The sequence below is a fragment of the Oncorhynchus nerka genome, linkage group LG24 (genome assembly GCF_034236695.1).
Source record: "Oncorhynchus nerka isolate Pitt River linkage group LG24, Oner_Uvic_2.0, whole genome shotgun sequence".
Classification (NCBI taxonomy): Eukaryota; Metazoa; Chordata; class Actinopteri; order Salmoniformes; family Salmonidae; genus Oncorhynchus; species Oncorhynchus nerka.
This window is the reverse complement of record NC_088419.1, coordinates 90,902,112-90,927,530: the sequence shown is the minus strand read 5'-3', so window position 1 is coordinate 90,927,530 and position 25,419 is coordinate 90,902,112. Positions and strand designations below refer to the sequence as shown.

At 46.1% G+C, this 25,419-nt stretch overlaps 1 protein-coding gene across 5 annotated transcripts in view; it reads left to right on the top strand.

Annotated features, from left to right (window-relative positions):
• Positions 1–25,419, top strand: part of arhgef18b (rho/rac guanine nucleotide exchange factor (GEF) 18b) — a 123,982-nt gene that overhangs the window by 28,597 nt on the left and 69,966 nt on the right. For all 5 annotated transcript variants that reach the window (XM_065009297.1, XM_065009296.1, XM_065009295.1 and 2 more), the window contains 3 exons: positions 15,681–15,748; positions 17,576–17,621; positions 20,808–20,991. In XM_065009297.1, coding sequence (XP_064865369.1) covers positions 15,681–15,748; positions 17,576–17,621; positions 20,808–20,991 — 298 coding nt within the window. The remainder of the gene's footprint in view (positions 1–15,680; positions 15,749–17,575; positions 17,622–20,807; positions 20,992–25,419) is intronic.

Here is a 25,419-nt window from a genome sequence, read left to right as displayed (position 1 = left end):
GCCGTCTGTACGACGACTGCAGGACCTGACGTATGTTAGAAAATTGGAGTGCTGCTGTGGGTAGATTGTTTAAGATGTCAGTGTGAATACATTATTATATATATATACATATACACATATATACACACACATACACACACACACACACACACTTGATGGTGTTAATTGGTTACATTTGGGTGAGGCTGTACTATCAGGTGAGAAGCTTGGCTTCCCATCCCTAGCCCCTCCCCTATCTATCTTCATGCCAGAAAGTTCAATTGACTCCTGTGCTACAAATAAAACTAACAGTAAATACCAAACTGACAAATATGTCTAGTCCTTGTGCTTTATTAAACATGATGTATTACTACTAGTAAGGATCCTCTTCCAGGGAAAACTAAATAACTTTCATAAGAAATCCCTTCACTATCGCAATCTGTGTGGCGGTTTCTCCCTTAATAAAGATAACACAAGGCCTTGCATTCTTCAGGGCAGGCTTATATTGAGGAGTGTCTGCTAGCTTGCTGCCTGTTGCCTCCACCTCTCTCGTTGTGGTGGGTCAATTTAGAATGTCAACCAAGTGACCACGGTCACCGTTTTATAATTGTTTGAATAGCAAACATTTGGTTAAAAAAAAAAAAGCGATATTTTTTTCCTCCGTCTCCTGCGTTGGTTTGCCAGCGTGGCCTGTTTTGGTAAGACATTGGGGGCATGTATTTTATGATACTCCTTTGTTACAATACCTCGCTGAAACAAACAAAGTTTCATCACGTTGTGAAGAGTCCATGTTACCGTGGAAACAGACTCACCCTCCCCTTTGTCTGAATGCCAAGCTGTCTTCAGTCAGCTGTTCCTTCAATAACACAACCTTCTAAAACTGGGTAGTTTGGTCTCTTTATATTGTCTGTTTGACGTGAACCAGGCTTTAACTTTGGTGCTTTTGGGTAAAGTTTGTTGACTTAAACATGTAAAACTTAAATAAATATAAATATAAAAATATATATATATATGTATTAAAGTGGTTAATGACAGTTATATTATTTTAATGATGCTAATTTTATTTTTAATGACTTGTCTTCATGAATAATTGTCAATTTACACTATTCTACAATGACCGTTTCAGCCGGTGGCTCCTGTCTCAAGAGGGCTGTGTTTCTGTACACACCATTAAGTCAGTTGGTCATTAGTGCTGAGTGATTAATTGACCTTTTGGTTGTTTTTTTAAACAACTAATTGACCAATGTACGTTCAATTATTTGAATTCCATTTAATTTTTTTCTTTTCTTCTGTGAGCTCAATGCGCATATTGCACAGTTTCTGTAGCGAGAAATCCGATCAAGCCCGAACTATGCGATGTTGTAGTTTCCAACAGGCCAATATTCTACATAGTTTAGAGCAGAAAACGTGGTATTTAACTACAATGACCATAAACCATTGTGCACCTACTTGTCTGTTTGTTTCTTTTACACCTACTACGTAAGAGAGAAGAACGCATGATAGAGGGATACAGAGCAGTTGCTTCGCGAGGCATCTCTTTTATTTATTTTTTTATTTCACCTTTATTTAACCAGGTAGGCTAGTTGAGAACAAGTTCTCATTTGCAACTGCGACCTGGCCAAGATAAAGCATAGCAGTGTGAACAGACAACACAGAGTTACACATGGAGTAAGCAATTAACAAGTCAATAACACAGTAGAAAAAAAAATGGGCAGTCTATATACAATGTGTGCAAAAGGCATGAGGTAGGCGAATAATACAATTTTGCAGATTAACACTGGGGTGATAAATGATCAGATGGTCATGTACAGGTAGAGATATTGGTGTGCAAAAGAGCAGAAAGGTAAATAAATAAATAAAATAAAAAACAGTATAAAAACAGTATGGGGATGAGGTAGGTGAAAATGGGTGGGCTATTTACCAATAGACTATGTACAGCTGCAGCGATCGGTTAGCTGCTCGGATAGCTGATGTTTGAAGTTGGTGAGGGAGATAAAAGTCTCCAACTTCAGCGATTTTTGCAGTTCATTCCAGTCACAGGCAGCAGAGTACTGGAACGAGAGGCGGCCAAATGAGGTGTTGGCTTTAGGGATGATCAGTGAGATACACCTGCTGGAGCGTGTGCTTGGGTGTTGCCATCGTGACCAGTGAACTGAGATAAGGCGGAGCTTTACCTAGCATGGACTTGTAGATGACCTGGAGCCAGTGGGTCTGGCGAACAGGGCCAGCCGACTAGAGCATACAAGTCGCAGTGGTGGGTGGTATAAGGTGCTTTGGTGACAAAACGGATGGCACTATGATAGACTGCATCCAGTTTGCTGAGTAGAGTGTTGGAAGCCATTTTGTAGATGACATCGCCGAAATCGAGGATCGGTAGGATAGTCAGTTTTACTAGGGTAAAGTGAAGGAGGCTTTGTTGCGGAATAGAAAGCCGACTCTTGATTTGATTTTCGATTGGAGATGTTTGATGTGAGTCTGGAAGGAGAGTTTGCAGTCTAGCCAGACACCTAGGTACTTATAGATGTCCACATATTCAAGGTCGGAACCATCCAGGGTGGTGATGCTAGTCGGGCATGCGGGTGCAGGCAGCGATCGGTTGAAAAGCATGCATTTGGTTTTACTCGCGTTTAAGAGCAGTTGGAGGCCACGGAAGGAGTGCTGTATGGCATTGAAGCTCGTTTGAGGTTAGATAGCACAGTGTCCAATGACGGGCCGAAAGTATATAGAATGGTGTCGTCTGCGTAGAGGTGGATCAGGGAATCGCCCGCAGCAAGAGCAACATCATTGATATATACAGAGAAAAGAGTCGGCCCGAGAATTGAACCCTGTGGCACCCCATAGAGACTGCCAGAGGACCGGACAGCATGCCCTCCGATTTGACACACTGAACTCTGTCTGCAAAGTAATTGGTGAACCAGGCAAGGCAGTCATCCGAGAAACCGAGGCTATTGAGTCTGCCGATAAGAATATGGTGATTGACAGAGTCGAAAGCCTTCAAGGTTGAAGACGGCTGCACAGTACTGTCTTTTATCGATGGCGGTTATGATATCGTTTAGTTCCTTGAGCGTGGCTGAGGTGCACCCGTGACCGGCTCGGAAACCAGATTGCACAGCGGAGAAGGTACGGTGGGATTCGAGATGGTCAGTGACCTGTTTGTTGACTTGGCTTTCAAGACCTTAGATAGGCAGGGCAGGATGGATATAGGTCTATAGCAGTTTGGGTCCAGGGTGTCTCCCCCTTTGAAGAGGGGATGACTGCGTGCAAATCCTTGGGGATCTCAGACGATATGAAAGAGAGGTTGAACAGGCTGGTAATAGGGGTTGCAAATGGCGGCAGATAGTTTCAGAAATAGAGGGTCCAGATTGTCAAGCCCAGCTGATTTGTACGGGTCTAGGTTTTGCAGCTCTTTCAGAACATCTGCTATCTGGATTTGGGTAAAGGAGAACCTGGAGAGGCTTGGGCGAGGAGCTGCGGGGGGCGGAGCTGTTGGCCGAGGTTGGAGTAGCCAGGCGGAAGGCATGGCCAGCCGTTGAGAAGTGCTTATTGAAGCTTTCGATAATCGTGGATTTATCGGTGGAGACCGTGTTACCTAGCCTCAGTGCAGTGGGCAGCTGGGAGGAGGTACTCTTGTTCTCCATGGACTTCACAGTGTCCCAGAACTTTTTGGAGTTGGAGCTACAGGATGCAAACTTCTGCCTGAAGAAGCTGGCCTTAGCTTTCCTGACTGACTGCGTGTATTGGTTCCTGACTTCCCTGAACAGTTGCATATCACGGGGCTATTCGATGCTATTGCAGTCCGCCACAGGATGTTTTTGTGCTGGTCGAGGGCAGTCAGGTCTGGAGTGAACCAAGGGCTGTATCTGTTCTTGGTTCTGCATTTTTTGAACGGAGCATGCTTATCTAAAATGGTGAGGAAGTTACTTTTAAAGAATGACCAGGCATCCTCAACTGAATGAGGTCAATGTCCTTCCAGGATACCCGGGCCAGGTCGATTAGAAAGGCCTGCTCACAGAAGTGTTTTAGGGAGCGTTTGACAGTGATGAGGGGTGGTCGTTTGACTGCGGCTCCGTGGCGGATACAGGCAATGAGGCAATGATCGCTGAGATCCTGGTTGAAGACAGCGGAGGTGTATTTGGAGGGCCAGTTGGTCAGGATGACGTCTATGAGGGTGCCCTTGTTTACAGAGTTAGGGTTGTACCTGGTGGGTTCCTTGATGATTTGAGTGAGATTGAGGGCATCTAGCTTACATTGTAGGACTGCCGGGGTGTTAAGCATATCCCAGTTTAGGTCACCTAACAGAACAAACTCTGAAGCTAGATGGGGGGCGATCAATTCACAAATGGTGTCCAGGGCACAGCTGGGAGCTGAGGGTGGCCGGTAGCAGGCGGCAACAGTGAGAGACTTATTTCTGGAGAGGGTAATTTTCAAAATTAGTAGTTCGAACTGTTTGGGTATGGACCTGGAAAGTATGACACTACCTCTACCTGAAAATACATCATCTAAGTCATTGATGGCCTAGTTGGTATTCAGCAGTCATAAAATTATGCCTTTTTTACTTTGAATAACTACTAAAATAGTTTTTTTTTTATTTATTTGAAAATAAAGTACTGTGAATAAATGATGGTCTAAAGTGATAAGCAGTAATGGGCAGTCACTACCAACATGGGGCTTTTATTAATTGTTTTCTGTGTTTTGGAATTCAACCCACAATGCATTGTGCATTTAACACCCCCCCCAAAAAAAGAATATATAGATTTTTTTATAATCAAACCGTCCTCAAAACACTAATCGCTCGCACTGTCGGTCAAGTATGCAGCACTATGCACTTGGCTGCACCCTCAGTTGCTATCCTGTGTTCACTGCTGGGCCAGCCAACAGGTGCAAGGGAGGGTGTGGTGACTGACTGGCTGAATCAAATAAAATACAATGTTATTTGTCTCTCGCTTTGTACATTTCAAGTGTAGACTAACAGTGAAATGCTTATTTACTTACGGGTCCTTTTCCAACAATGCAGAGTTAGATGCACTATGCCGAAATTGATCCGCCAATTCCTGGTTGCTGAAATTCAAATTGTTTGCCTAATTTCAATTTTTCACAAAACAAGCAATTATAGTGTATCATTGTACCAGCTATGAAATATATTTTCCATAACCAAAAATATGGTGTTTTCAGATGTTGGAAGCTCGTGTACAAAACCAAAAGTAAAAGATGCAAAAATGAAACTTTAAGAACAGGAAGCATTGAAATAACACGCACAGAAGAGATCTACCCCTTCTTTGACTGCCGTTCAATGAAAATGACAGATCTATAACACACATTTCTATGTGAATTTGATTGAGTTGCCCAAAAAGTTATATATAACAGCTTTGAAGATGAACAAAAGAGTACATAGTGAAACGAGGAATAAATAAACAGTGAATAACTAACGAGTAAAATAACATGTCTATATGCAGGGAGTAGCAGTACTGAGTCGATATGCAGGGGTACGAGGTAATAACATGTCTATATACGGGGAGTAGCAGTACTGAGTCGATGTGCAGGGGTACGAGGTAATAACATGTCTATATACGGGGAGTAGCAGTACTGAGTCGATGTGCAGGGGTACGAGGTAATAACATGTCTATATACGGGGAGTAGCAGTACCCAGTCAATGTGCAGGGGTACGAGGTAATAACATGGCTATATACGGGGAGTAGCAGTACCTAGTCGATGTGCAGGGGTACGAGGTAATAACATGGCTATATACGGGGAGTAGCAGTACCTAGTCGATGTGCAGGGGTACGAGGTAATAACATGGCTATATACGGGGAGTAGCAGTTCCTAGTCAATGTGCAGGGGTACGAGGTAATAACATGGTTATATACAGGGAGTAGCAGTACTGAGTCGATGTGCAGGGGTACGAGGTAATAACATGGCTATATACAGGGAGTACCAGTACCTAGTCAATGTGCAGGGGTATGAGGTAATAACATGGCTATATACAGGGAGTAGCAGTACTGAGTCGATGTGCAGGGGTACGAGGTAATAACATGGCTATATACAGGGAGTAGCAGTACTGAGTCGATGTGCAGGGGTACGAGGTAATAACATGGCTATATACAGGGAGTAGCAGTACCCAGTCGATGTGCAGGGGTACGAGGTAATAACATGGCTATATACAGGGAGTAGCAATACCCAGTCGATGTGCAGGGGTACGAGGTAATAACATGGCTATATACAGGGAGTAGCAGTACTGAGTCGATGTGCAGGGGTACGAGGTAATAACATGGCTATATACAGGGAGTAGCAGTACTGAGTCGATGTGCAGGGGTACGAGGTAATAACATGGCTATATACAGGGAGTAGCAATACCCAGTCGATGTGCAGGGGTACGAGGTAATAACATGGCTATATACAGGGAGTAGCAATACCCAGTCGATGTGCAGGGGTACGAGGTAATAACATGGCTATATACAGGGAGTAGCAGTACTGAGTCGATGTGCAGGGGTACGAGGTAATAACATGGCTATATACAGGGAGTAGCAGTACCCAGTCGATGTGCAGGGGTACGAGGTAATAACATGGCTATATACAGGGAGTAGCAGTACTGAGTCGATGTGCAGGGGTAAGAGGTAATAACATGGCTATATACAGGGAGTAGCAGTACTGAGTCGATGTGCAGGGGTACGAGGTAATAACATGGCTATATACAGGGAGTAGCAGTACTGAGTCGATGTGCAGGGGTACGAGGTAATAACATGTCTATATACAGGGAGTAGCAGTACCCAGTCGATGTGCAGGGGTACGAGGTAATAACATGGCTATATACAGGGAGTAGCAGTACTGAGTCGATGTGCAGGGGTACGAGGTAATAACATGTCTATATACAGGGAGTAGCAGGACCTAGTCAATGTGCAGGGGTACGAGGTAATAACATGTCTATATACAAGGAGTAGCAGTACCCAGTCGATGTGCAGGGGTACGAGGTAATAACATGGCTATATACGGGGAGTAGCAGTACCCAGTCGATGTGCAGGGTGGGGTAATAACATGGCTATATACGGGTTAGCAGGGGTAATAACATGGCTGGGTGTGGTGTCGATGTGCAGGTTAATAACATGGCTATATACGGGAGTGTCTGAGTGGGTGTGTGTGGGTTGGGGTGTCAGTGGGTGGGGTGTGTGTGGGTTGGGGTGTCAGTGGGTGTGGTGTGGGTTGGGGTGTCAGTGGTTGGGGTGTCTGTGTGTGTGGGTTGGGGTGTCGGGGTGTCGGTGTGTGTGGGTTGGGGTGTCAGTGTGTGTGTGTGGGTTGGGGTGTCAGTGTGTGTGGGTGTGGTGGGGGTTGGTGTGGGTTGGGGTGTCAGTGTGTGTGGGTTGGGGTGTCAGTGGGTGTGGTGTGTGTGTGGGTTGGGGTGTTGGGGTGTGGGTTGGGGTGTCAGTGGGTGTGGTGTGTGTGTGTGTGTGTGTGTGTGGGTTGGGGTGTCAGTGTGTGGTGTGTGGGTTGGGGTGTCAGTGTGTGGGTTGGGGTGTCAGTGTGTGTGGTGGGGTGTGTGGGTTGGGGTGTCAGTGGGTGTGGTGTGTGTGTGGGTTGGGGTGTCAGTGGGTGTGGTGTGGGGGTTGGGGTGTCAGTGGGTGTGGTGTGGGTGGGTGTGGTGTGTGTGGTGTGGGTGTGTGTGTGGGTTGGGGTGTCAGTGTGTGTGTGTGGGTTGGGGTGTCAGTGTGTGTGTGTGGGTGTGGTGTGTGTGGGTTGGGGTGTCAGTGTGTGTGGATGTGGTGTGGGTTGGGGTGTCAGTGGGTGTGGTGTGGGTTGGGGTGTCAGTGTGTGGGTGTGGTGTGTGGGGTGTCAGTGTGTGTGGTTGGGGTGTCAGTGTGTGGGGTTGGGGTGTCAGTGTGTGTGGGTTGTGTCAGTGTGTGTGGGTTGGGGTGTCAGTGTGTGTGGGTGTGTGGGTTGGGGTGGGTGTGGTGTGTGTGGGTTGGGGTGTCAGTGGGTGTGGTGTGTGTGGGTTGGGGTGTCAGTGTGTGTGGGTGTGGTGTGTGGGTTGGGGTGTCTGTGTGTGTAGGTTGGGGTGTCAGAGGGTGGGGTTGGGGTGTCAGTGTGTGTGGTGTGTGTGGGGTTGGGGTGTCAGTGGGTGTGTTGGTGTGTGTGTGGGTTGGGGTGTGGGTGTGGTGTGTGTGTGGGTGGGGTGTGTGTGTGGGTTGGGGTGTGGGTGTGGTGTGTGTGGGGTTGGGGTGTCAGTGGGTGTGGTGTGTGTGGGTTGGGGTGTCAGTGTGTGTGGGTGTGGTGTGTGTGGGTTGGGGTGTCAGTGGGTGTGGTGTGTGTGGATTGGGGTGTCAGTGGGTGTGGTGTGGGTGTGGTGGGTTGGGGTGTCAGTGGGTGTGGTGTGTGTGTGGGGTGTCAGTGGGTGGGGTGTGGGTGTGGTGTGTGTGGGTTGGGGTGTCAGTGTGTGTGGGTTGGGGTGTCAGTGTGTGTGGGTTGGGGTGTCAGTGTGTGTGGTGTGTGTGGGTTGGGGTGTCAGTGTGTGGGTGGTGTGTGTGTGTGTTGGGGTGTGTGTGGTGGGTTGGGGTGTCAGTGGGTGTGGTGTGTGGGGTTGGGGTGTCAGTGTGTGGGTTGGGGTGTCAGTGTGTGGGGTGTAGTGTGTGTGGGTTGGGGTGTCAGTGTGTGTGTGGGTTGGGGTGTCAGTGTGTGTGGTGTGTGGGTTGGGTTGTCAGTGTGTGTGTGTGTGTGGGTTGGGGTGTCAGTGTGTGTGGTGTGTGTGGGTTGGGGTGTCAGTGTGTGTGGGTGTGGTGTGTGTGTGGTTTGGGGTGTCAGTGTGTGTGTGTGTGGGTTGGGGTGTCAGTGGGTGTGGGTGTGGTGTGTGTGTGGGTTGGGGTGTCAGTGTGTGTGGGTTGGGGTGTCAGTATGTGTGGGTTGGGGTGTCAGTGTGTGTGGGTTGGGGTGTCAGTGTGGGGTTGGGGTGTCAGTATGTGTGTGTGTGTGGGTTGGGGTGTCAGTGGGTGTGGTGTGTGTGGGTTGGGGTGTCAGTGTGTGGGTTGGGGTGTCAGTGTGTGTGGGTGTAGTGTGTGTGGGTTGGGGTGTCAGTGTGTGTGTGGGTTGGGGTGTCAGTGTGTGTGGTGTGTGTGGGTTGGGGTGTCAGTGTGTGTGGTGTGTGTGGGTTGGGGTGTCAGTGTGTGTGGTGTGTGTGGGTTGGGGTGGTGTGTGTGGGTGTGGTGTGTGTGTGGTTTGGGGTGTCAGTGTGTGTGTGTGTGGGTTGGGGTGTCAGTGTGTGGGTGTGGTGTGTGTGGGTTGGGGTGTCAGTGTGTGTGGGTTGGGGTGTCAGTATGTGTGGGTTGGGGTGTCAGTGTGTGTGGGTTGGGGTGTCAGTATGTGTGGGTTGGGGTGTCAGTGTGTGTTGGGGTGTGTGTGTGTGGGTTGGGGTGTGTGTGTGGGTTGGGGTGTCAGTGGGTGTGGTGTGTGTGGGTTGTGGTGTGTGTGGGTGTGGTGTGTGTGGGTTGGGGTGTCAGTGGGTGTGGTGTGTGTGGGTTGAGGTGTCAGTGTGTGGGTGTGGTGTGTGTGGGTTGGGGTGTCAGTGTGTGGGTGTGGTGTGTGTGGATTGGGGTGTCAGTGTGTGGGTGTGGTGTGTGTGTGGGTTGGGGTGTCAGTGTGTGTGTGTGTGTGGGTGTGGTGGGTTGGGGTGTCAGTGTGGGTGTAGTGGGTGTGGGTTGGGGTGTCAGTGTGTGTGGGTTGGGGTGTCAGTGTGTGTGGGTGTGGTGTGTGTGGGTGTCAGTGTGTGTGGGTTGGGGTGTCAGTGTGTGTGGTGTGTGTTGGGGTGTCAGTGTGTGTGGGTTGGGGTGTCAGTGTGTGTGGGTTGGGGTGTCAGTGGGTGTGGTGTGTGTGGGTTGGGGTGTCAGTGTATGTGGGTGTGGTGTGTATGGGTTGGGGTGTCAGTGTGTGGGTGGGGTGTGGGTGTGTGTGGGTTGGGGTGTCAGTGTGTGTGGGTGTGTGTGGGTTGGGGTGTCAGTGTGTGTGGGTGTGGTGTGTGTGGGTTGGGGTGTCAGTGTGTGTGGGTGTGGTGTGTGTGGGTTGGGGTGTCAGTGTGTGTGGGTTGGGGTGTCAGTGGGTGTGGTGTGTATGGTTGGGGTGTCAGTGGTTTGCAGTCTGGGTTGGGGTGTCAGTCTGGTTGTGTATGGGTTGGGGTCTAGCAGTCTGGGGTTGGGGTGTCAGTGTGTGCAGTGCAAGAGAGTTGGAGAATAAAGGGTCAATACAGGTAGTCCGGGTAGCCGTTTAGCAGTCTGGTTTAGCAGTCTGGTTTAGCAGTCTGGTCTAGCAGTCTGGTCTAGCAGTCTGGTCTAGCAGTCTGGTTTAGCAGTCTGGTTTAGCGGTCTGGTTTAGCGGTCTGGTTTAGCGGTCTGGTCTAGCGGTCTGGTCTAGCGGTCTGGTCTAGCGGTCTGGTTTAGCGGTCTGGTCTAGCGGTCTGGTCTAGCAGTCTTATGGCTTGGGGGTAGAATCTGTTCAGGGTCCTGTTGGTTCCAGACTTGGTGCGCTGGCTGGCTGACTGACTGGCTGGCTGTTCAGTGTTTGCTCACTATCGGCCCCTCACCACACCATTACCGAATCATTCTTGCTAACCCTGTCTGGCAGGCCTTTTCAGCTGCTGAGTACCCTGGTACTCACTCAGCTATTGCCAAACACAGACCGAGCTGAACCCTGATGTGTCACCTCTGACCCGAGCTGAACCCTGACCCTGACATAATACATTTATCCCCACCACAACTGACATTACACATTTACAGTTGAAGTCGGAAGTTTACATACACCTTAGCCAAATACATTTAAACTCAGTTTTTCACAATTCCTGACATTTAATCCTTGTAAAAATGCCCTGTCTTTGGTAATTTAGGATCACCACATTATTTTAAGAATGTGAAATGTCAGAATAATAGTAGAGAATTATTTATTTCATCACATTCCCAGTGGGTCAGAAGTTTACATACGCTCAATTAGTATTTGGTAGCATTGCCTTTTAAATTGTTTAACTTGGGTCAAATGTTTCGGGTAGCCTTCCACAAGCTTCCCACAATAAGTTGGGTGAATTTTGGCCCATTCCTCCTGACAGAACTGGTGTAACTGAGTCAGGTTTGTAGGCCTCCTTGCTCGTACACTCTTTTTTTGGTTCTTCCCTTCACATTTCCTATAGGATTGAGGTCAGGGCTTTGTGATGGCCACTCCAATACTTTGACTTTGTAATCCTTAAGCCAGTTTGCCACGACTCTGTAAGTATGCTTGAGGTCATTGTCCATTTGGAAGACACATTTGCGACCAACTTTAACTTCCTGACTGATGTCTTGAGATGTTGCTTCAATATATCCACATAATTGTCCATCCTTATGATGCCATCTATTTTGTGAAGTGCACCAGTCCCTCCTCAGCAAAGCACCCCCACAACATGATGCTGCCACCCCTGTGCTTCATGGTTGGGATTGTGTTCTTCGGCTTGCAAGCCACCCCCTTTTTCCTACAAACATAACGATGGTCATTATGGCCAAACAGTTCTATTTTTGTTTCATCAGACCAGAGGACATTTCTCGAAAAAGTACAATCTTTGTCCCCATGTGCAGTTGTAAACCGTAGTCTGGCTTTTTATGGCTGTTTTGGAGCAGTGGCTTCTTCCTTGCTGAGCGGCCTTTCAGGTTAAGTCGATATCGGACATCTACACAAGGTCCTTTGCTTTTGTTCTGGGATTGATTTGCACTTTTCGTACCAAAGTATGTTCATCTCTAGGAGAAAGAACACGTCTCCTTCCTGAGTGGTATGACGGCTGCGTGGTCCCATGGTGTTTATACTTGCGTACAATTATTTGTACAGATGAACGTGGTACCTTCAGGCGTTTGGAAATTGCTCCCAAGGATGAACCAGACTCGTGGAGGTCTACAATTTTTTGGGGAGGTTTTGGCTGATTTCTTTTGACATTCCCATGATGGTTCCTCTCTAGGTTTCTTCCTAGGTTTGGGCCTTTCTAGGGAGTTTTTCCTAGCCACCGTGCTTCTACACCTGCATTGCTTGCTGTTTGGGGTTTTAGGCTGGGTTTCTGTACAGCACTTTGAGATATCAGCTGATGTACGAAGGGCTATATAAATACATTTGATTAAATGTCAAGCAAAGAGGCACTGAGTTTGAAGGTAGACCTTGAAATACCTCCACAGGTACACCTCCAATTGACTCAAATGATGTCAGTTAGCTTATCAGAAGCTTCGAAAGGTATGACGTCTTTTTTTCTGGAATTTTCCAAGCTGTTTAAAGTAGAGGTCGACCGATTAATCGGAATGGCCGATTAATTAGGGCCGATTTCAAGTTTTCATAACAATCGGAAATGTGTATTTTTGGACACAGATTTAGCAGATTTGATGAGTTTCTCCCATTCTTCTCTGCAGATCCTCTCAAGCTCTGTCAGGTTGGATGGGGAGCGTTGCTGCACAGCTATTTTCAGGTCTCTCCAGAAATGTTAGATCGGGTTCAAGCCTGGGCTTTGGTTGGGCCACTCAAGAGACTTGTCCCGAAGTCACTCCTGCGTTGTCTTGGTTGTGCGCTTAGGGTTGTGGTCCTGTTGGAAGGTGAACCTTCACCCCAGTCTGAGGTCCTGAGCACTCTGGAGCAGGTTTTCATCAAGGATCTCTCTGTACTTTGCTCCATAAATTTTTTTCCCTTGATCCTGACTAGTCTCCCAGTCCCTGCCGCTGAAAAACATCCCCACAGCATGATGCTGCCACCACCTTACTTCAATGTAGGGATGGTGCCAGTTTTCCTCCAGATGTGATGCTTGGCATTCATGCAAAATAGTTCAATCTTGGTTTCATCAGACCAGAGAATCTTGTTTCTCATGGTCTGAGAGTCCTTTAGGTGCATTTTGGCAAACTCCAAGCGGTCTTTCAGGTGCCTTTTACTGAAGAGTGGATTCTGTCTGGCCACTCTACCATAAATGCCTGTTGTGACGTGACTCATGAATGCGATCATCAAATCAATTAACTGTTTAATACGACGATTAAATGAATCATGTAACAATTAACTCATTAGCAATCTTGGGGCACCACGGAAAAGGTTTATTTAACGAGTTACCGTTTCCTGAATTAACTCACAGATATCAGAATATATCATCTTAGGCCTCCATTCATTACTATTACCTCGTATCAGTCTCATTCTGAATGTCGCATAATCTGTCAAATCTGCACCAACACTCGTACATGATGACTTAGCGATACACAAATTGGCAAAATTATTTATTTACGAACTAAATAATCGCACAGAATTACATAAACCAACACACACACACACACAGGATAGATTATACATTGATTACTACATAATGCAATGAGAAGTGAACTAACCCGATTTGACGGCTGGTTACACAATGAAAAGTGGTGGGGAAGAGAGCGGGAGAAGGAGAGACAAAGGAATTCAACCATCGTACATACAGTTGAATTATACGCTCATCGTTTATGTGGATATTTAGCACCCTAACAACCGCTCATTCGGATTTAGAATTGCAATGTACATATTTACGCTTGTATGTCTGTCATCTCTCTCTCTGTTGAAATCGCCCGATCCGTCTGTGACGAATAGTTAGACAGAAAGTCTCTGGTTGTGTAAGTCTCTGGTTGTCTACCGGAGGTCACCATCTCCTTAGTCGTTGTTGTAGGTTTCCTTTGTTCTGGAAGTGTTTGTTTAGAATGGATACATCAGACGTTCCAATGGTCGTTTGATAGAGAAATGTTTGGTTTGTTATTTTCTCTTCTTCGGTTGAGTGTCCTAGACTACGTTACATGCAGAGCTGCAGGCGGTGCATGTCTAGTCTTCTCTGAGTTTTAGAGGGTCTTAATATTTTCTGGTCTGGTAGAGGAACTATTTTACATGTGTAGTCATAGCTCCACGCTTTCTGGTCTAGTAGTTTTAAACAATTTGTGATGTACGGCTTACCGTCCGTGTACTGGTCTAATGTACATTTCATTAGGAGTCCTTTTATAAACACACTGGAAATAGGGGTGTTCCATCCTTTTGGCATAATGTTCACGTGGGCGTGGTTACTGACTGGGTAAAACTTTACATGAAAAATAATTATCATTTACAAGGCAAAAATCACATTTTATCTTCCGACAGTTTCATATTTAATCATACACGTTTTACAACATTTAGATGTAACTCTGACATATACATTGTGAAAGCTCTTAAAGTTACGATGTTTCCATTTATAACGTCTTTAATGGTATCACAAATGATACAACATAATCATTGTTTGGATCCCCACCGACCATTTCCCACATTCTTTATGTGTTAGGAGTATTGTTTCATTATCCACTTTTCGATGTTGAAGTTCTTTGGGCAAGAATCTCTCTATACCACTCAGACATTCCAATCTTGGATACTGAGAGTTAGAAACCATTTACGACTGGTTGTTAAGTCATAAAACCAACTCAACTTTCCCCCTCTTTGAGTCTCATAGCAAAGGGTCTGAATATTTATGCAAATAAGGTATTTATATTTTTTTGTTTTAATAAATGTGCAAACATTTCTAAGTTTGGGGAAAATAGAATATTAATTAGCATGTTTTGTAATGTACTCAATGTTATGTGGACAACTAGAAATACCTAGGTGTCTGGTTAGACTGTAAACTCTCCTTCCAGACTCACATCAAACTTCTCCAATCCAAAGTTAAATCTAGAATTGACTTCCTATTTCGCAACAAAGCATCCTTCACTCATGCTGCCAAACATACCCTTGTAAAACTGACCATCCTACTGATTCTCAACTTCGGCGATGTCATTTACAAAATAGCCTCCAATACCCTACTCAATAAATTGGATGCAGTCTATCACAGTGCCATCCGTTTTGTCACCAAAGCCCCATATACTACCCACCACTGCGACCTGTATGCTCTCGTTGGTTGGCCCTCGCTTCATACTCGTCACCAAACCCACTGGCTCCATGTCATCTACAAGACCCTGCTAGGTAAAGTACCCCCTTATCTCAGCTCGCTTGTCACCATAGCAGTACCCACCTGTAGCACACGCTCCAGCAGGGATATCTCTCTGGTCACCCCCAAAACCAATTCTTCCGTTGGCCGCCTCTCCTTCCAGTTCTCTGCTGCCAATGACTGGAACGTACTACAAAAATTTCTGAAACTGGAAACACTTATCTCCCTCACTATCTTTAAGCACCAACTGTCAGAGCAGCTCACAGATTACTGCACCTGTACATAGTCCATCTATAATTTAGCCCAAACAACTACCTCTCCCCCTACTATATTTATTTATTTATTTATTTATTTAGCTCCTTTGCACCCCATTATTTCTATCTCTACTTTGCACATTCTTCCACTGCAAATCTACCATTTCAGTGTTCTACTTGCTATATTGTATTTACTTTGCCACCATGGCCTTTTTTTTGCCTTTACCTCCCTTATCTCACCTCATTTGCTCACGTTGTATATAGACTTATTTTTCTACTGTATGTTTGTTTTACTCCATGTGTAACTCTGTTGTTGTTTGTGGAACTGCTTTGCTTTATCTTGGCCAGGTCTCAGTTGTAAATGAGAACTTGTTCTCAACTTGTCTACCTGGTTAAATAACGGTGAAATAAATAAATAAAAACTCCAATGCTGTTCAAATGTATTTTTAGAATTGTTTTGTAACTGAAAATAAAGTTGACCCATTGAAAAATTAGACTAATTTCTCCTCTCTCTCTCTGTTTTGCAGATTGTGCAGTGAATGTTCACAAGAGTTGTCGGACGCTACTAGCTGAGTGTAACAGCAGCAAGAACAAGGTATGTGTCCAATGGTCAGCACTCCTGAATACTTTTTATTTATTCACACCTTCTCATTTAGATCCCAAATGTCTTGCACTTACAAGCAAGGTAATGTCCTTCGTTTTAACAATGCGAAGCGTCTAAATGGTTCTCTCCCTCCAATTTAACGTTGTCCTTGTCTTTGCTTCGCCTTCAGCAAGTTTACACCGTTTGGCTTTTTCCACGTTTTGTTGTTACAAAGTGGGATGCAAATTGATTTGTCATTTCTTTTGTCAGTGGAAGAAAAATTATAGTATTTTGTATTAAAAAAATATAATAATAAAACAATATGTAGAAAATAATACACTAATATATCTTGCTTAGATAAATGTTCAACCCCCTGAGTCAATACATGTTAGTCACCTTTTGGCATGTTAGTCACCTTTCTGGGTAAGTCTCTAAGAGCTTTCCTTCACCTGAATTGGGAAACATTTGGTCCGTTTATTCCTTTCAAAATTCTTCAAGCTCTGTCAAATTGGTTGTTGAACATTGCTCGAGAACCATTTTCAGGTCTTGCCATATATTTTCTATCAAGTTTAAGGAAAAACTGTAATTTGTCCACTCAGGAACATTCACTGTGTTCTTGGTAAGCAATTGTAGATTTGGCCTCGTGTTTAGGTTATTGTCCTGCTGAAAGGTGACTTCATCTCCCAGTGTCTGATGGAAAGCAGACTGAACCAGGTTTTCCTCTAGGATTTTTGCCTGTGCTTAGCTCCATTCAGTTTATTTTTCATCCTGAAAAACTCCCCAGTCCTTAACTATTACAAGCATACCCATAACATGATACTTGAAAATATGGGAGTGGTACTCTGTAATGTGTTGAATTGGATTTGCCCCAAACATACCTCTGTAAAAATTTTTTTTTTGCAGGATTACTTTAGTGCCTTATTGCAAACAGGATGCATGTTACGGAATATTTGTATTCTTCCTTCTTTTCACTTTGTCAATTAGATTAGTATTGTGGAGTAACTACAATGTTGTTGATCCATCCTCAGTTTTCTCTTATCACAGCCATTAAACTCTATAGCTGTTAAAGTCACCATTGGCCTCATGGTGAAATTGCTGAGTGGTTTCCTTCTTCTCCGGCAACTGAGTTAGGAAGGACGCTTGTATCTTCGTAGTGACTGGGTGTTTTGATACACCATCCAAAGTGTAATAATAACTTCACCATGCTCAAAGGGGTATTCAATGTCTGCTTCTTTTATATTTTTTACCCATCTACCAATAAGTGCCCTTCTTTGTGAGGCATTGGAAAACCTCACTGGTCTTTGGTTGAATCTGTGTTTGAAATTCACTGCTAGACTGAGGGACCTTACAATTATCTGTGGTACAGAGATTATGTAGTCATTTGAAAATCGTGTTAAACACTAATAAACACTAAATCGTGTTAAACACTAATAAACACTAAATCGTGTTAAACACTAAAATGTTATTGAGAGTCCACATTACACTATTTTTTTTAGATCAGAGTCCCCGTCCCCGCAGGAGGCCTTCATTGTAATTAACAATTTGTTCGTAACTGACTTGCCTAGTTAAATAAAACAATTGTAACTTATAACAAAAGCTCATTTTTACTCCTGAATTTATTTAGGCCACAACAATGGGGTTGAATACTTATTGACTCAAGACATAATTTTTTATTTTTTCATTTTTTATTAATTTTGTTAAATGGACTAAATCTCAATTTAGTCCATTTAAAATTCAGTCTGTAACCATAAACATTCAGATAAAGTCTAGGGGTGTGAATACACTCTGAAGGCACTGTATATAATTCTCCGCTTGAAACGTATGTTTTTCTCCTGATAGAAGGATTCTCTGCATAGGACCCCCACAACAGCGTCGCCGAACCTCGGTGAGTGGAAAAAATACACACACACACACACACTTTTTTTTTGTTATCCTCGTGGGGACCTAAAAACCCCTAACCTAACCTTAATTTTTACCCTACTTGTAACTAAACCCCTAAGCTTAAAATAGCCTTATCCTCCTGGGGATGTGGGAAATGTCCCCACGAGGGAGAATTTGACTTGTTTTACTTTCCTTGTGGGGTCTTTTTGGGATTTCAGGTCCCCACAAGGTTAGAACAAGAACACACACACATGCTAACTTTTCGCCCTTCAAAGCTACAACATTGGAATGATCACATGAACAAGATCTCCCGTCATTGATAGAGATCTCTCCTCTCCCCTCTCCTCCTGTTCCAATTCTCTTCTCCCCATTACCCCTCTCCTCCTGTTCCAATTATCTTCTCCCCCCTCTCCATTCCCTCTCTCCCCTCTCCATTCCCTCTCTCCCCTCTCCATTCCCTCTCTCCCCTCTCCATTCCCTCTCTCCCCTCTCTATTCCCTCTCCCCTCTCCTTCTGTCCCAATTCTCTTCTCCTCTCCCCATTCCCTCTCCCATACTTTCTCCCCCCCATACTCTCTTCTCCTCCCCCCCGTACTTTTCCCATCTCTACTTCCCTCATCTCCCCGTTCTCACTCCTCCTCAGCTTGGCATCCATATGCAACAAACCGATTGGCTCAACTGACTAATAACAGGGCAGCGTGGAGGCTGTCTCCATCCCAACCAGAAATAGACCGGTCCTGGAGATGGGTTGGAGACAGTTATATAACCTCTGTTTGTTTACCTCCACCATGCTGCCCTGTGATTGGTCAGCCCTGTTTTTGCCTATGGATGCAAGGTAGGAGAGGAGGGAAGGAACATGGGGGATAGAGAGGGGTGACAACGAGAAGGCAAGAGTACAAGGGAGGAGAGGATATGTATAAGGAAAGACAAGTCATGTGATCTGATGGCGAACACGTGCTGGCACATGATCACATGACTTGTATGCTCTGTGATTGGACAATACAGACCACAAGACTCATGGTTTAAAACAAACTGACGGTAAAAAGATCATTTCTCACCACAGAGGTTAAAGAATGGGCACTACAACATGCGAGTTGTTTTGCAGTCTCGGTAGAAAATAGAACGTTGCGCAGTTAAAATCGCTAATATTTTGATATCACCGCGGGTTACTAGGATTGAGAATCCACGCCCGGAACTCCGTCGGCAGGGTAGCCTATTGGTTAGAGCGTTGGACTAGTAACCGAAAGGTTGCCACGGGTTACTAGGATTGAGAATCCACGCCCGGAACTCCGTCGGCAGGGTAGCCTATTGGTTAGAGCGTTGGACTAGTAACCGAAAGGTTGCCACGGGTTACTAGGATTGTGAATCCACGCCTGGAACTCAGTCGTTGCAGCCGGGCAGGGGAGAATGGACAGCTTTCCACTTAAGGCTTACTACAAGTGGGAGCTCTTGGCTCTTTTGACCTTATACAATCTTTCCCCAAACACCAGATCTCAAAACATCACAAATATGTTTTATTTAAATGTTTTGGTTTTGGAGACATGAAACATTGTGAATTTATGTTTAAAAAATAAATAAATACAAAATGTAAGAAACTCACCTGGTTTTATAAAGTTAACATTAATGCAAAGATTCTCATATTGGCCCGTTTACAAATCTCTGTTCAGTTTGACGTTTCTGGTGTATTCTCGAATGCCAGCGCTAGCCTTTTATTAAAAACCTCTGACATGTGTTCGACTGAGCCGACAGACTCCAGGGAGGTGTTCGTGTATTTTTCCACATTTTGTTACGTTACAGCCTTATTCTAAAAATGGATTAAATGTTACACACACATTATGACAAAGCACATTTATTACAAATAAAGAAACGAAAATATCACATTTTATATAAGTATTCAGACCCTTTATTCAGTACTTTTGTTGAAGCACCTTTGGCAGCGATTACAGCCTTGAGTCTTCTTGTGTATGACGCTACAAGCTTGGCACACCTGTATTTGTGGAGTTTCTCCCATTCTTCTCTGCAGATCCTCTCAAGCTCTGTCAGGTTGGATGGGGAGTGTATGTAGATCGGGTTCAATTCCAGGCACTGGCTGGGCCCACTTAAGGACATTCAGAGTCTTGTCCCGAAGCCACTTCTGAGTTTATCTTGTGTGTGTGTGCTTATGGTCGTTGTCCTGTTGGAAGGTGAACCTTCGCCCCAGTCTGAGGTCTCCAGAGTATTAGATCAGGAGTCCGGTGCTATATATATCCCTGTGTGTTGTCTCCGTGACTTCAGCATCATCCCTTCTGAAGCAGTATCACCTCCCGTTCTTCCACCAGACAGACACTATGAAACTACTGTAGCAGTTAATAAAGGGGTTGACAGGGCCAGACCTCCCTGCAATGTCCAGGGGGCCCTCGTGGGGTCTGTCTGGGCTGCAATGTCCAGGGTGGTCTGTCTGGGCTGCAATGTCCAGGGTGGTCTGTCTGGGCTGCAATGTCCAGGGGGGTCTGTCTGGGCTGCAATGTCCAGGGGGGTCTGTCTGGGCTGCAATGTCCAGGGGGTCTGTCTGGGCTGCAATGTCCAGGGGGTCTGTCTGGGCTGCAATGTCCAGGGGGTCTGTCTGGGCTGCAATATCCAGGGGGTCTGTCTGGGCTGCAATGTCAGGGGGCCCTCCAGGGGTCTGTCTGGGCTGCAATGTCCAGGGGCCCTCTTCTGTCTGGGCTGCAATGTCCAGGGGGTCTGTCTGGGCTGCAATGTCCAGGGGGTCTGTCTGGGCTGCAATGTCCAGGGGGTCTGTCTGGGCTGCAATGTCCAGGGGGGTCTGTCTGGGCTGCAATGTCCAGGGGGGTCTGTCTGGGCTGCAATGTCCAGGGGCGTCTGTCTGGGCTGCAATGTCCAGGGGGGTCTGTCTGGGCTGCAATGTCCAGGGGGGTCTGTCTGGGCTGCAATGTCCAGGGGGCCCTCGGGGGTCTGTCTGGGCTGCAATGTCCAGGGGGCCCTCGTGGGGTCTGTCTGGGCTGCAATGTCCAGGGGGCCCTCGTGGGGTCTGTCTGGGCTGCAATGTCCAGGGGGCCCTCGTGGGGTCTGTCTGGGTGCTGAGTGCACAGAGACAACCTCACCAGTCACTTCCTGCAGGGTTCAGTGTAGAGCCTGACTGCAGCGTTACAGGGGGTCCAGCAGTGCTCTAACCATCTCTCATGTCTCCCCAGCCCTGAGGGATCGGGACCAGTCTTCTTCGGCCCTTGATTGCCCCTCCGGTTCTCCGCGCATCCCAGGCATGACCCTCACCCCGCGGGGACTCAGTGCTCAGCCTGCCTCAGCCGCCTTCAACAGCTCTTCCTCCAGCCACACTGCTGCAGCCAGCCTCAACCACAGCCACAACAGCCACACCGGGTTAGTAGCAAGAACAACTCGCCACCTGGCCAATTAATCAATAGGCAACACAAACTATGCTGCTGGTCAATAAGTGTATGGTTCGTAGAACCAAAGATTCTGCATAAAAGTTTTAGGTTTGTTGTCCCAATTCTACTCTATAGTTAAAGGCTCTATACATACTGTTCTATGTCAGCTGTAGTAGTTATAGACTCTAGACATACTGTTCTATGTCAGCTGTAGTAGTTATAGGCTCTATACATACTGTTCTATGTCAGCTGTAGTAGTTATAGGCTCTATACATACTGTTCTATGTCAGCTGTAGTAGTTATAGGCTCTATACATACTGTTCTATAACTACTACAGCTGACATAGAACAGTATAGAGCCTATAACTACTACAGCTGACATAGAACAGTATGTAAGGAGTAAGGAGCTTTAGGAAGCGTACATCTCGTTGGTCTTGTTGGTATTGAGGACCAATTGTGATTGGTCACACCACTCTACAGAGTCATCTAGGACCGGGCCATGATGTTCCTTGTCATCATGCAACATGCTGATAAAGGCGGTGTCTTCAGAGAACTTAACGAGGTGTCTGGGAACTAGTACAACTATTAGTGTACAAGATGTACAGGAGTGGGGACAAAACACATCCCTGTGGGTGGTGGAGTGGGGACAAAACGCATCCCTGTGGGGACAAAACGCATCCCTGTGGGGACAAAACACATTCCTGTGGGTGGTGGAGTGAGGACAAAACGCATCCCTGTGGGTGGTGGAGTGGGGACAAAACACATCCCTGTGGGGACAAAACACATTCCTGTGGGTGGTGGAGTGGGGACAAAACACATTTCTGTGGGTGGTGGAGTGGGGACAAAACACATCTCTGTGGGTGGTGGAGTGGGGACAAAACTCTGTCTGGTGTGGGTGGGTGGTGGAGTGGGGACAAAACACATCCCTGTGGGTGGTGGAGTGGGGACAAAACACATCCCTGTGGGTGGTGGAGTGGGGACAAAACACATCTCTGTGGGTGGTGGAGTGGGGACAAAACACATCTCTGTGGGTGGTGGAGTGGGGACAAAACACATCCCTGTGGGTGGTGGAGTGGGGACAAAACACATCCCTGTGGGGACAAAACACATCCCTGTGGGGACAAAACACATCCCTGTGGGGACAAAACGCATCCCTGTGGGTGGTGGAGTGGGGACAAAACGCATCCCTGTGGGTGGTGGAGTGAGGACAAAACACATCCCTGTGGGTGGTGGAGTGGGGACAAAACGCATCTCTGTGGGTGGTGGAGTGGGGACAAAACACATCCCTGTGGGTGTGGGTGGTGACAAAACGATCCCTGTGGGGAGGACAAAACGCATCCCTGTGGGTGTGGAGTGGGGACAAAACGAGTGAGGACAAAACGCATCCCTGTGGGTGGTGGAGTGGGGACAAAACGCATCCCTGTGGGGACAAAACGCATCCCTGTGGGTGGTGGAGTGGGGACAAAACGCATCCCTGTGGGGACAAAACGCATCCCTGTGGGTGGTGGAGTGGGGACAAAACGCATCCCTGTGGGGACAAAACGCATCCCTGTGGGTGGTGGAGTCCCTGTGGGGACAAAACGCATCCCTGTGGGTGGTGGAGTGGGGACAAAACGCATCCCTGTGGGGACAAAAACGCATCCCTGTGGGGGTGGAGTGGTGGAGTGGGGACAAAACACATCCCTGTGGGGACAAACGCATCCCTGTGGGGACAAATCCCTGTGGGTGGTGGACGCATCCCTGTGGGGACAAAACGCATCCCTGTGGGTGGTGGAGTGGGGACAAAACGCATCCCTGTGGGGACAAAACGGGTGGGAGTGGGGACAAAACGTGTGGGGACATCCCCCTATGGGTGTGGGGACAAAATGCATCCCTGTGGGGACAAAATCGCATCCCTGTGGGGACAAAACGCATCCCTGTGGGTGGTGGAGTGGGGACAAAACACATCCCTGTGGGTGGTGGAGTGGGGACAAAACGCATCCCTGTGGGTGGTGGAGTGGGGACAAAACGCATCCCTGTGGGGACAAAACGCATCCCTGTGGGGACAAAACGCATTCCTGTGGGTGGTGGAGTGGGGACAAAACGCATCCCTGTGGGGACAAAACGCATCCCTGTGGGGACAAATCGCATCCCTGTGGGTGGTGGAGTGGGGACAAAACACATCCCTGAGGCTAAGGTCAGCACTGGTTTTTCCCCTGCCTTTGTGGGGGGCACTAGCCATAGATTTAATTCCTTGCCAGGCCACCCTTGAGTTTCCTGAGGAGAGGCTCCTCTCCACCCTTTGCTTATATGCCTCCTTGTCCACCAGTATCTGTCTTTTGATCTCTTAAAGCCTGTCCATCACCCTCAGCATGAACTGATCTCACGTTGCACATCTCCTAAAGCCTGTCCATCACCCTCGGCATGAACTGATCTCACGTTTGTTGGAGGAATTCTAAATTCCTATATGTTCTGTAGCCAAAACCAAATTCGCACTCACTCTATTTCATTAATGAGTTGTAAATTCATTAATTATGCATGAAATAGATCGAGACCAGTCTTAAAACGATATATGCCATAATGGCTTCAGAGTCCTAGACTGTCATGTAGTTAGAGACTCCATTTTGGTCTACATAACACTCCATTGAGAGATCCTTCCCAACCTCTACTCTAACTTCCTGTCTACCCAGATCTAGGGATCTCTTATGCTCATTTTGGAACAAAATCCTCATCGTCTAAACCATGGGTCAAATTACCACTCTCCGCATACTCGAGTAGGACGTGCTGTATCAGGAATATGTCACCCACGATAAGACAGCTCAGACGAACAGCTTCCATGTGAAGCCCCACCCTCTCCCCGAGAACACATCACTTAGCAAGAGCCAGACACATCTTCACTTCTATGAACAACAACAGTGAGGAAAGGACAGGTAAGGTATTTTTCATTCGAGAGATGGCCCCCAGAATTCTGTTAATTCCAGTTCTCCTCTCGAACTCTGTTATTGTTCGACAGTGTTATGGTGTCTTACCCTCCCGCAGTGCGATATGAATCCGGGTAGCTCTTTCAGCTAGCTGTCACCAGGAGTCCTTGGTATGGTCCCCCCAACAAGCCTCTGGGACTGGATTGAGTGACTTCACCTGTAGTGCATAAAATCTTGGGCATACAGGTTTGGTTAACAAACAGTTTCTCATTTGTTCTGTTTATTAGCTCAATTTTAAATTTTTAATTCGTTAATTATCTCGTAGGTCACATCCTATCCGAGAACACAATTTACCCATTATTAGTTAATTATCCCGTAGGTCACATCCTATCCGTGAACACAATTTACCCATTATTAGTTAATTATCCCGTAGGTCACATCCTATCCGAGAACACAATTTACCCATCCCCCCTTTGTTACCTGGCTCTGCCCAGGTAACAACCTTGCCTACTCTTAACAATGACTTAGGTAAGATTTAGTAAATTATCCTAATGTCTAACATCATCATGTAGGAGCCCCTTTTAAATGTTCCACATGTCCAATTCTCCCTTGGGCGTCCATTCATGTCAATCCTGTAACAATACTCTGTCAAGTTTCTTATCTACTTTAAAACTATCTGTGCTTCTTATATATTTTCTTAAATATATATATTCCGATAACCCTTTTCTCTCATATCTCTCAAATTCCACTAAGCTTCTAACTGTTTGACTTTATCTACAATCATTGATTTTAGAAAAAACATGTCTGAGCGGCTTTTCTCTAAAGTCCTTACATTTCCTTAATCAATCTATCTTAATTCTACCAATAATCCTAAATCATCACAGATGTCCTATATTCCTGTTAAATGTAATACTATTTAAAAACTTATAATAATCAAACAAAGTCTAATAAATGCTAACCATATCAAAATCCTTCCTACACTAACAAGCCCTCTCCTTCAGGGACCCTCAGTATTCTATCTGACAATAACATGGATTTAATATGTGTTGCAAAGTGTGGAATACCTTATCTTCAGTAATTTATCACCCCTAAACTTATTTTTCTGTAATTCCCTGCCCTATTGGCTTAATCTATTTTATCTTGCCCTATTTATTCTCAATGATAAATATGACTTTTTCTCTGTTACAATACCAAATCATTAATAGCCCATTCAAAAACTTCACAGCTAATGTTGTAAAACAGACCCCTGAACCACTTTCTCATTTGCGGTTCAAACAATAATTCTAACCCCCCAACCAGAACTCCATTATAATGAATTTACCTTAAAACTAGTAACTCAATATGACCACATTCATTATACAAATGACTCTCCCCTGAGGCTGATCAGACCTCAGAAGACAGTCACGATAAGATCAATAGGTCATAAAATAAAAAAATTCACTTGTATAATTAAAACTCATAAACTAAAAACTCATAAAGTTCCATATGTGAGCGTGCCTCTTTAAAATACCTTTGCACTAA